This window comes from Perca flavescens, chromosome 9 (assembly GCF_004354835.1).
Source record: "Perca flavescens isolate YP-PL-M2 chromosome 9, PFLA_1.0, whole genome shotgun sequence".
In the NCBI taxonomy this organism is placed as follows: Eukaryota; Metazoa; Chordata; class Actinopteri; order Perciformes; family Percidae; genus Perca; species Perca flavescens.
In genome coordinates this window covers 948,177-960,721 of record NC_041339.1, presented here as the reverse complement: position 1 = coordinate 960,721, position 12,545 = coordinate 948,177, and the positions used below count along the sequence as shown (strand labels likewise).

Below are 12,545 nucleotides of genomic sequence, written 5' to 3'. Positions count from 1 at the left end.
ATGAGAGGGATGAGTGAGGCAGTGTGGGAATTGGGTAAATGTCACAATCCCACACTTGGCGTGGCCCAGGAATAAGGTGAGATCGCCCAGCACTCCCTTCAGTTCAGCCCGTTTACTGGAAGACACAGTGCAATGAATTCACTGCAGTCAACTCAGCAGGTTTTTCAACAGTCCCGTTGGACAAATCTGACAGGGATGCTTGCATGTCTAAAACGTTGGAAAAGCTAGAGCAGATAATTAAAGACAAAGCTTACTATAGAGGTCCACTGTGGACCAACTACCATCAGTAGATCTGAGTCATTTAATGACGTCATTTAGTTAGTTGATTTTACATTCATTCAGCTTAGGTGATGCCCAAAATGGTGCTGCGCCTAAGCCTTATAAAAGGTAGGGAAAACCCTGAACGTGACGTAACTGTGACATCACGTGAATATCATCAATCAGGGTACCTCCAAAAACACATCATTCAAACGTACGATGAAAAAACTTTGTCTGATGTTGACATCCCTGTCACCTACGATTGTCCGCCAGGGTGCATTAATACACCGAACTTGTGGGTCTGTTACAGTGTCTGCACACAGCAGTGCACAGCAGACACATAAACAACAGAGCAGGTGGGGCTCTGATGCAACAGCTGTCCCTCAGCCCTGTCATGCATAATGACAGAGCAGGAGGAGCTGGTTCTGTAGGTTTACGGAGCATTGCATGGTGACATCTAGCTGCACACGGCATCACCACACCTGGACCAACTGCTCACCTCTGTCATCAACAAAGTACCAGTGAACTAAGCCCAAGGTGAGAGTAAACTGAAGTTAAAACATGACACGAACATTCAAGGTTTCACCCGACTGTCGGGTCCCATCGGGTTCAGGCAAAGATCTTCAGGCTACAGTGCATTGCAAGCTTGGTGGCCCACCTGGCCTAAGTTGCCACCCCCACCAGGCCTAAGCCACTTGGAATTATTTTTTAATGTATTTTTAAGACTTTTTTTTTTTAACTGCAGTTAGCTGGGGCTGCTCGGTTTGAATTTTTTTTTCAAATCTCCAATTAGCTTTTAGCACTGACTTAATGTACGGCCCTATGGAATCTGTCTTATTGCTTTTTAAAATTCTCAATTTTGCGATTCAATCTGTGATTCTGTTATCACAGAATCTATTGGGCTCTACATTAATGCTGCCATCAGTCTGTATCTGGCCCCAACCGGGCCCTCGTCGCCACCTGGCTAAATAACCTTTATGGGGGAAACCTTGTAACATGATCATGAGTAGTTTTTAACATCCATCCACATTACCTTTTTATCTAGGATTACACAAGACTAGAGCTGGGCGATTTGGACAAAATCAAATATCACAATATTTCGGACTAAATACATCGATGTCAATATTGCGGCGATATTGTTGGATTGACTATTGGTGCTTTCAGAAAATATTTATACTTTGAGATTTTTGATAAATAATCATGTATGTGGATATACAAAGTGGGAAAAAGCAAATAATCAGTCCCTCCAGAAAAACGGGATTATGCGATTGCATAATTCAATGCATAATCAGCCAAAGTCCGCATATTTATGTGGGGCACATTTTTTCAAATACTTTCGCCGCATAAATTGCAGATTTCCGCGCAAAATATGCAGGGCTTGCATGATTTCATAATCCCCGTATTTTCGTTGCAAAAAAGTCACATATATCTTAGCAGAAAGTTGAAAAATGTTGCATTTACTTCACACAAGAGCAGCCATTTTCCCCTGTTGCCATGGGAACGTTATGAAGTGACGTAATTCCGCGACGTGAACATCATCGAAAAAGGGTGTTGGGGGAAATCACTTTTTTTTCCTCTTTTTCATCAAACCGCAGTTTTTGCAAGTTCCCGCAATTTTAACGCATAAATATCCCGCATATTCCATCGCATTTTTTAAGAAAACGTGCTGCATAATCAAGGATTTTTGCCCGCAACAATCACAAAAAAACTCTTTTACAATATTCAAAATTTAAGAAAATATCTAGATATAATATTGATATATTGCCTACACAAGACTTTGGTTAATGTGAATGGTCTCTTTTAGTGACAGCCAATGTAGTGAGATCAGCTTTTCTTTTTCATCAAATGCATTGTAATGTCTGGGACTTAGCAAGAAATGCCTGCGGTTTAGTCATGATTTGAAGCTATACATTCTCAAATGTCATTCTTCCTTGCCAGATGTAGTTGTGCAACCTAAATCTGCCTAGAGCACAGATTGTCAGATAAGGAGTTCAGGGTTAGTATCTCTTCAACCTGACAAATCACTGCCTCATCTGATGACCTGTTCTGATGACAGCTAGAGCATAAAAGTGTCTCTGTGGGTCCATATGTATTATGACAAGCATATGACTGCTTATATGACACATAAAAACAATATGAAACTATGTTTAAAAAAAAAATTGACATATGCCAAAAGAACCTTTTGGTTTTTTACTTGGTAAAGTATAGTTATAGAATAAAGAACACAGAACTGCTCAGTACAACAGCAGAGGTTAGGTCACAGCATATTGTGATTGGAAACTTACCTGGAACTGTGTGAAATTGTCCTATAGGAGTGTGACAGTGTGTCGCTAAAGGCTACATCCACACTACTACGTTTGACTCATGGGATATGTTGTAAAAACGGTTTCCTTTTTTGATATTGGTTAAAGGAATAATTCAACCTTTTACACTTATTTGCTATCTTGCTGAAAGTTAGATGAGAAGACCAATACTGCTCTTATGTCTGTACATTCAATATAAGGCAACAAAAACCAAAGTATAAAAACAAGTCTCCGCTGGCTGCCTTCCTCCTGGCCAAGAAATAGTCATATTTACACTGTTGGTTTTGTATGGAATGAAAAAACAAGATATAGATGTTAATTAATAAGATCTGTTTTTGTTTTTTTACCTTTGAAAAGCGCCAGGCCAGGCTGTTTCCTCCTGTTTCCAGTTGTACGCTTCCCTTAGCTAACTGGCTACTGGCTGTAGTTTTATATTAAATGGTCATTGATCTTATCATCTCAATCTTAACAAGAAAGCGAAGAAGTGATTGCCCAAAATGTAAATCTAGTCCTTTAAGAAGTTACTATCCAGTACAGTTAGCATGTGCAGAAAACCCCTGCAACATGTTTCAGCTTTTCAATAAGATCAGTGAAAAATACCCTCTATTAATTCAGAAGCTGAATTAAAGATGCTAGTGTTACAAAGGCTAGCTAGGAAGGGAGATAAATACTGCTCGACAGTGAGCTAGAATCACACTAACTTTAAGCAGAATAGGGCTGTCCTCGACTAAAGAAACTCTTAGTCGACTAACACTCATGATTTTATCAACTAATCGATTAGTGTATTTAATCAACAGATCTGTGAAACTGAGTTTCTACACAAAGAATCAGGCAAAAGCACCACGTTACATCTTGTGTTTACCAGAGACCACCAATGTTCATAAATTTCTTGGAAATAAGTCATTCAGCATGAAATCACATAGAAAAAGACTAAAGAAATCATAGTCGACTAAGACCAAGATGTCCAAATAGTCGAAAAATCTACAAAGGGGGGGCAGCCCTAAAGCAAACTGCACAAACTAATCTGATGAGTAAGCATCTTACCGTCCAGGTGGCAGACTTTGCAGTGCTAGACTGCTGGAAAGACACATCAAAGGTGTGGGTCCCGGCATAATCTGTGTTGGATGGGATGGCAGGTGAGGGAGAAAGGGCATCAAAGGTGGAGCTGGGCTGGGCGTAGGGTGATGGGGCTGTCACAGTGTTCTGTGCATGGTCATTGTTGTAGGGGCTGGTGGAGGTTGAGCCGCCGTTCTGAATGTTCTGATCCATGCTGTTCAGCAGCCCCAGGTTTGTATACTGTGACTGGAGACAAAATGGAGGGGATGGGGGATAGGGGAGCAACAACAGAGGAACGTCTTCAGTCATTATGGGAGAATTCTGAGGTGCTTTAATCTGACAGAAAGGAAACAGGTTAACAATGAATCTTGAACATGTAAATAGGCAAATTGTTTTGTGAAACTTTAATGTAATTTATTTGTATAGCACATTTCAGCAACAGGGCAATTCAAAGTGCTTTACATAAAACATTAAAGAGCAGTTAAAAACAATATATAAAAACAGATAACACAAGATTTTATGACGCTAGTGTAGGACAATGTATAAGCCGATGCTATACACACGTAATCCACCCGCAATCCTGGCCGTTCCCAGAACGGCCGGTCTCACTGGACTTACTTTTTAATTCTCATTATATGCTTACAAGGGTTGGTCTGTCATCTGTTAGACTGATCTACATAAACATTTGAGAACGTGACAAAATCTTGCTAGAATTAGCTTTTGGTATGTGGTGTCGTAGTTTCAAATGACACCAAGATACAGTTGGTAAATTACTACATAATACCACATAGATTCAGGTAAAATAATGATTGACCTTAAAATGCATGTTCAAGGTTTTAACTTATTTAAAAAAATATGGACCCTGGGGGCCCTGAAAATGTATTTACAGAAAATTGCATGTCAAGTGACGACGGAAGGTGGTGAAGGCTCGCAACACTTGAAGAAAGCATGTTACGGGAAGTGGAGATCTTGTTTCCAAAAAAAAGAAAAGGAGGAAAGTTCCATGGTATATCAGAGTAACATAAACCATCTTTCCTTGTGTTGTGTCTATGGTCTAGCTCCTTCCTGAAGCAACATGTTAACACTCCAGAGATCACTGCCCTCGGATACGTCTATATTATAAAACTACTAAATCTGATTTTATAATTTAAACACTCAAATTACCTGCTGATGCTTGCTTTTAGATCAATGTTGTGCTACAAACTGCACTACCTCGCCTTCTCATGCCATTTTCCACATCCACAGCTATTCAGACGGGAGGAATGGCATTAAAATATCTGCCTTTAAACAGGATGGAGAATACACCTGGGTCGTAGCCAGCCCCTTCCTACTTGCTCTGCTTGCCATTCACCCCATTCCTTTCCATTTATAAACGGCACATTCCTGGACGAGGTGCCATGGCTCTCGCTCTTTAGACAGCCATTAATCTCTCCAGGGCCTCTTGTTTATTTCAAGCACGGCTGACCACAGCTGTCCGGCTAACACCCATCACACTGCCAGGTGTTAGTGGTGTGCCAGATGACCAACAAAACACAGACTAGGTAGGTTATTTAACTATTAATCAGGACAGTGAAGTATGAAGCAATGTTGCTGCTTTATTAGATACAGATCCACTCACACTCAGGAACAGACAGACACACCTGAAAGAGGTCAGTCGAGTCAACCTCAGCATACTTGTGCAACAGCGCCACAGGCTAGCTAGCTAGCTTTTTGAATGAGGGTCACTGTGTGTGTGGTGCAGGGCTGCTTAACCCCCCGGAAACAATGACACCAGGGCTTAGAAGAGCTTGTCTGGAGAACAATTATGCTGGTCATGCAGGTGTTAGGAGACAAGTGTTTTGTAAATGGAATACACACACACACACACACACACACACACACACACACACACACACACACACACACACACACACACACACACACACACACACACACACACACACACACACACACACACACACACACACACACACACACACACACACACACACACACACACACACACACACACACACACACAGAGAGACCCTCCAGCCTTTGGCAGTCTTCCCCAAACACACACCTTACAATGGGCTAATTACACACACATATAGGTTAAGGTTTAAACTCATTGGGCTGAAGAGTGGCAATGTGCAGAAGAAATATTTTTGCCTATGTTAATTAACAGCAGGAAAATCCCTGTTTTGGGAACGAACAAGGTAACACAATTTCCAGTTTGGGCAATATTTTCCCGTATGAGAGGAGTCAGTGATCATGATCATGATAACAGAGTGATTCTTTTGAAATGTGACACAATTTACTGCAATTGCACCGAGGCGCTCAGCCGTTCAGAGATGACACAGCCTCCCCCGTTACCTGATGCAGGCATCTGCAAAGGGGAATGTGACAGGCACCAATTATCAATCTCAAATTATTATTCTAAAGAAAAGACTGATGCTGGAGACCAAACATAGATAAAAGCGGGGACATAAAGCAGAATGCCTGACATAGAATACTTAACATTAAATGCAGGGCCCTGGACAATGCTTCTCGTGGTTTAAATGAATATAGGGATCAAAGATGAGAAAAAAAGATAAAGCCATAATTGACCGGACAGTGAGGCCCAGCAGTCGAGTCTCACCTAACTCATCATGTTTTAATGTTTAATTGACTGGAAGTGGGATATCAGCCTTTAAAACGGTTGTGTGAGGGAGTTTCAGGCCTTCTATACATTTCCTTTCATCAGATCTGATTCCACTATAATACAGCAACCATTTAATAACCACTTTAGCTGCTCTTAAAAATTCCTTGTTTATAGCTGACGCAGTGTTTAGGCCTTTGGGATGTCAGGCTGTTAAGCAGGAACATTGTAAATCAGCAGCCTTGACATCCTCAACAGCCTTTAATAAGGTTTTTGAAAGATTGTGCAGTCTGTTTGGGGCCTTCAAGCTCATTTCTTTGTCTGAGAAAAATGCTGGGGTAAGCATTTCAGGCCAACGGGAAAAGGAGTGATGGCTTGTTTATTATAGAACGTAGGAATCTGAATGATCCAGGACACATATCAGAGACATTTCAAAAACACATGGCAGCACTCATTTAAAAGTTACTGCTAATGCCAACTTACTTAGTAAGGCATACTGAAGCATTCAAGGTATTCCTGGTTGTTGTTATTGGTAGACCAATGGCCAAATTAATCAATGCAACTACCATGTCTTACTATGGACATGTCTGAATAGTAGGCTCAAGAAATATTCTTAAAATATAGTTGACTTAAGGTAAACCATGATCTCTGCAGCTTGTGGAGGGCTGTTAAAACATAGACTGCAAGGTCTGTGTCAGTTCAGTGGTTATGACTGGTGTCTGATTAATATGTTTGTTTGATTATTATCCCCACCAGTGTCCCTCTGCCCATAAGTGTCCTGATTGAAACCATGAACGGCACACTGTTGTATAAATTAATAAAATTGTCCTGTTGCTGCTACTACTGTTGGGTGGTCACACACAAAGTCTGAGCACTGATAAAGCCAGAGCTTGGGCGACCAATAGATGACAGAAACCAGAGCAGACTTGGCCTGAGGGGGGAATAGCTCCCATTCCAGGCTCTCTGCTGACCCACTCCCTGTACCTTGGGCCAGCATATAAGAGCATCGAGGGGACTGGGATGAGTGACCACAGAGGAGGGAGGCATTAAAGGCTCAACAGGGTTGGGGGTTGAGGTGTGGCTGGGTGGGGGTCTATCTACACCTTATACCTGCTGGGGTGGGCAGAGTAGGTGATTGTATCTACATCAACACACCATTAAAGCAATTACGATGGTGGACTCAACAGCAGCGCCTTGCCAGCCACATTTTAATGGCTGCAGCGGCTCCCTGGAGACTGAGGACAGAGGAACCTGATACCTCACACACTGGAGGGATTGAGCTGGACACCACTTAAAGACCCCCTGCTCAACAACTTAAAAGACAGTGACCTGACACAGCTGCTATCTGCAACCTGCAATCTGAGAATCTATCAGCGCTCTCTTGCTCTGCTGTTTGGGTGCAGGATTTAGATGGTAAAAACACAAGAAGCCCGACACAATAGTTCACTAAAGCAATGACAAAGAAAGATGGGAGCCTTATCAAAGAAGAGATACTGAAAGCGTGTATTTCACTGACAAACAACCTGGTTCTTGCATTCTAAAATACTGTTAAGAATGACGAGGCCTATCTTTCTCCTTGCTATTGTAACATGGTGGTTAAATTAAATTGATGAATTGAAAACCTTACCATTTCCAAAATCACAATATTGCAAGGTTGCCTGATAAAATAAAAAGCTGAAAGTAACATCAGTACAAACTTATTTTCATATTTCATTCAATTTAAAACATCCATTAAGTATTTACTGTCGAGCTCTGCAAACACAGATGAATCAATCATGACGCTTGCACTTTCAAAGTGAAAAATGGGAATCAAACCTCTGTATTTTATTTTTTTTCATACTAAGAAATTGAATGCAGGTTGATGCATTTGCCATTTATGGTTTGTTTTGTCTGTGAAAGAACAGAAGAACATTTATTAACGTCAGACATCTTGGAAAAAGACACTTGGTTCCCAAAAAAAGCAAGTGTAAACTCCTGGTCCCATAAGTATCCATCTCAAAATTTGTCATCAAATAAAGCACAAAATAATATCCGGATAATTTTATAAAGATTACCTACACTATGATAATTGTTTACTCTATTTTTCATACTTTATATTTTCCTTAGCTTTTCCATGAAAAGGAACAAAAAAAGTCTCCAGCAGAAAATCAAAACCCTCCAAAGCCTTTTGGAAGTCAGATTTTCTCATTTGACATTTTAAATCTTTCGACAACAACAATCAGACACAAATAAATCACATCAACGGACTAAGTCAATGCCCAGCCAGATACAGTAGCAGCCATTTCCCAAGGACATACAGTATTCAAAGCGATTCTCCAGCTGTTTACATTCCCCTGCTCTCTGTCTACCACACGCACACACATGTGCACGCAAACACACGTCAAATGCAAAGCCATCTTTCCTACGTTAAGTCTTTCTATAGTAACTGTGACTTGATTAAAACAGGCTATTTATATTTCTTTTACTTAATCAGCCTAAAGAATGCCAGAGTTACCCTCCAAAAAATATCCTGTGACAAATAATACACATGCAATGAAGATTTTGGATAATTTAGAACACTGACATAAAATTTAAGTCCTAAAAAACAAGGCCTTGAACTCTTGTGTGATATTTCACTAGTCCCATGGAGCTCTGGAGAACCAACTAAAGGAATGGGTGCGATTGATGCTGCCCTATTACCAGTTCCTCTGCTGGTCTTACCTCGCTGTAAGATGTGGTGGACCCCGTCTCCAGGTACAACATGTTGGCGCTGAGATTGAGCAGAGCTGCTGCTGTTTGCTCCACTGGCTCCAGGATTCCACAAATCTCTTTCCCTTACTCTAAAAGAGTGATGTGGACTACAGATGCAAAGTGGACAAGCAGGAGCTTCTACAGGAATCTATGGGAAGGTCATATATACCAGGAAGAGAGGGGAGGGCTCTAAGGAGCTACCTGTCCAATACCTGAGTCCACACCCATCTTCAGGAGAAGCACAGTCTCCTTACTCGTCCTTTGAAGCTGTGCAGGGCTCCTCCAATGTATTAGTTGAGCAGCAAATGACTATTTCATCCTGGTAGCAATGCTTAAAATCAACCTCAAGAAAAAATCTAATTGCTGTCATCATATGCTTGCATTTTTACTTTATTTGCATTGTCCTTACTTTCTCTTACAAAGCAAACATGGTAATCCAGATAAAGTAACATCAAAAACATACAACTTTAAATCACTTTGGAATATTTTTATCTTCATGCACTGCCCTTACATCATTTCTACCCGTAAAACTTCATTTAAAGTAAGCCACGACAATGCATCCTTGAGTATATCTACACAGATGCATGATATTAAAAAAAAAATAAAATGGACAAAAATTCTATCAATGTGGATGACAATAAGAAGGATTAACACAATTTGAGTTGAAACATTCAGAGAAAAATCCATTAGGCCAGCTAGCCCCAGAGTGAGAAGTGGAGTCTGGGGCTGGGAGAGTACACCTCCAGTAACTAGTTAGCATAAGAATTGCTCCCCTCTGCAGCCCCTAAGCTATCCTAATGCAGAAAAACAATGTGACTCCTGTAGATTGCTTGTATATATCAGAGATGACTGATGTAGATCTGTTTTGGAAACATGCATTGTGTGTAGATACTGCAACGGTGCTAGCCCTGAACAGCTATTTGACAGTACCAATACAATTACCACATGAATTTAAGAACTATTTGGCCTCACACATTTATTTTCCATATTTTACCTGGGGAGCTAAAACCCTTGCATTTAACATTGAAAAAACCCTAATTTACAACAAATTACAAAAAACAGCCTATTGTTCCTTTCAGCAGACATGATTTTGAAATTTAAATAGTTGCTATTAAATCTCCTACACGCCAGAGCTATTTGCTAAACAAGCAAAAATTCCATCTGTAGGTTTGTATATTTATAACTTGTAAGTGAAACTAGATCCGAATGTGCAATCATCTACTGTAAGAGCAATATGGAGTAGAGTAATACTACAGATGTAAACATGAGTGGATAGTGCTAGCTGCACTGGTAGATGACAAAGGAGGAGACTGGTCAGTGGGGCAATATCACTTCTATTACAGAGCCACAGGGCTAAAACTCTTGCCCTCTGGTCAGAATAATTTAAGAGCTGTCTGAAAACTTAAGCACAACTATGACCTGAAGTCAGTGTCTCCAATCACCAGCCACACCTTGGCCGGGCCCTGGGGCTCTGAGCCTACAGGTCAGCCTGTCACAAAGGCAAATCAACACTTTAAAAGGGGCCCAATTCAATGGCCTCCCAAGGTACCCAGGCTTCAATGAAGACCTTTTGAGTGTGACAATTAGTTTAACTAAACAAACTAATTATATTAAAACAACATTGCCATCTGAAAAGCAGATAGAGTACTCAGCGTAAGGGTGAGGCTGTAGTAAAATATAGAACAGTAGCTGTAACAGGGCAGGACAGACTTAGTATAATAGCTATATAATGCAGCTGAGACTCATGTGGCAATAAACTGCAGTGGGTAAATCAACACATAGCCTAATCTTTTTAAATGTCATGCCTTTCTTCCATAATTAAACAGAGAAGACAACAACAAACCAATAATGAAACTAATCCTAAAATGATAAAAATAATCCTTAGGCTTTGGACTGTGGATAATAATTGAAAGACCCTAAAACCGGTTCACAGGTATTACATTGCCTGCCTATTCCAAACGCTATACTCAGACAGTGCAGTCACATCTCTTTTAGCAGCATCACCTCAGATGCTCTAGCGGCGAGAAACTAAGAAGAGAGTCGGACCAGGCAGCAGCTAAAGATCTGCAGATCCTGAGGCTCAGACAAAAGAGGCTTTACTAAAGTTTGTCCCTTTAAAGAGCCTGTTCCTTAAGTCAGCTAGATTAGTTTAGTATCAAGTGTCAGGCTGCAATAGCTGGGAAGGCATAGACACCTGCCCTGAAAACAGCGTAAGCTCCCATCCACACTGACATACACAGGAAGTCAATGGAGAGAGAGATAGAGAGAGAGAGAGATAGAGAGAGAGAGAAAGCATCACTTGGGTGGCAATTCCTAAAACCCCAACAATCAACTGCCACCAAATCCTGAAATGCTCCTGTTTAAAAGAAATAAACTTAAGCTGCTTTAGATAAAATTAATTTACCATCTGGACTATTTGATTTAAAAAACTACCGGAAACATTTTGAAAGGAAAAGAAAACACTAAGAACTGAGCAATTAATTACACAGTGAATATTAACTGTTTAATGTCAAAGCTTCAGAATTTTAATTTATCAGATTCTGCCTTGAAGTGGATGAAATCATACCTCAGTAATAGAAGTCAATACACAAGAGTGGTTGATAAATGCTCTTCATTTGCTAGCTTTCCTACGGGGGTTCCTCAAGGGTCAATTTTAGGACCGATTTTATTTAGTATTTATATTAATGATCTGCCTCAAGCATGTCCAGATGTTAATGTTATAATGTATGCAGATGATACTGTGCTTTTTACTCATGCAAGAACTAAAGAACTAGCTGCAAGCAAACTGTCATCTGCAATGGTGAAAGTCTCAGATTGGTTGAATGAGTCTTGTTTGTCTCTTAATGTAAGTAAAACCTTATGCACGTATTTCACTGTACGAAAACAAAACTCTGTGAATCCAGATATCATATTTAATGGTGAAGCAATTAAATTTGTGACACATGTTAAATATTTAGGAATAATAATAGACCAACACCTGTCTTTTAAAAAGCAAGTAAAAAGAGTTATAAATAATGTTAAATTCAATTTCAATAATTTTAAAAACATCAGGCACCAGCTCTCTCAATCAGCTGCACTTCTCTTAGTACATACTCTGATTCTCCCTCACTTGTCGTATTGTATAACAACTTGGTCACAAGCAGATGTAACTACACTTAAGCCTGTGTACTCCCTTCATAAACAAATCATGAAAGTGTTAGATAAAAAACCAAGGGAGTACCATTATTGTACTATTTTGAAAAGGTTACATTTTTTAACTTTTAACAATTTTGTATTTTATACCGATGTGTGCCTGATGTACAAAATTATTCATAATCTTGCTCCCCCTCCTCTTCGGGGATGCGTGACCTACAACGGAAGTGCCGGTAGGACTAGAGCATCTGCCAGGGGAGATTTTTCAGTCAGAGTAGTGGGGTTGTGGAATTCCCTACTTACAGACATTCGAAACCTCGATAGGTTCTCAAATTTTAAAAATAAACTTAAGTACTGGCTACTATCAGAACAGATCTGCACCCACTAACGTCTGTGTTGCAAATTATCTGTTTTATATTTTGGTTTTAAATTTTATATTTCTGGAT

General features: G+C 40.1%; 1 protein-coding gene across 3 annotated transcripts in view; it reads right to left on the bottom strand.

The window, feature by feature from the left end:
- The window catches only part of tp63 (tumor protein p63), a 40,753-nt gene that overhangs the window by 14,649 nt on the left and 13,559 nt on the right, over positions 1 to 12,545 (bottom strand). For all 3 annotated transcript variants that reach the window (XM_028587048.1, XM_028587049.1, XM_028587050.1), the window contains exon 4: positions 3,606 to 3,863. In XM_028587048.1, the coding sequence (XP_028442849.1) occupies positions 3,606 to 3,863 (258 nt within the window). The remainder of the gene's footprint in view (positions 1 to 3,605; positions 3,864 to 12,545) is intronic.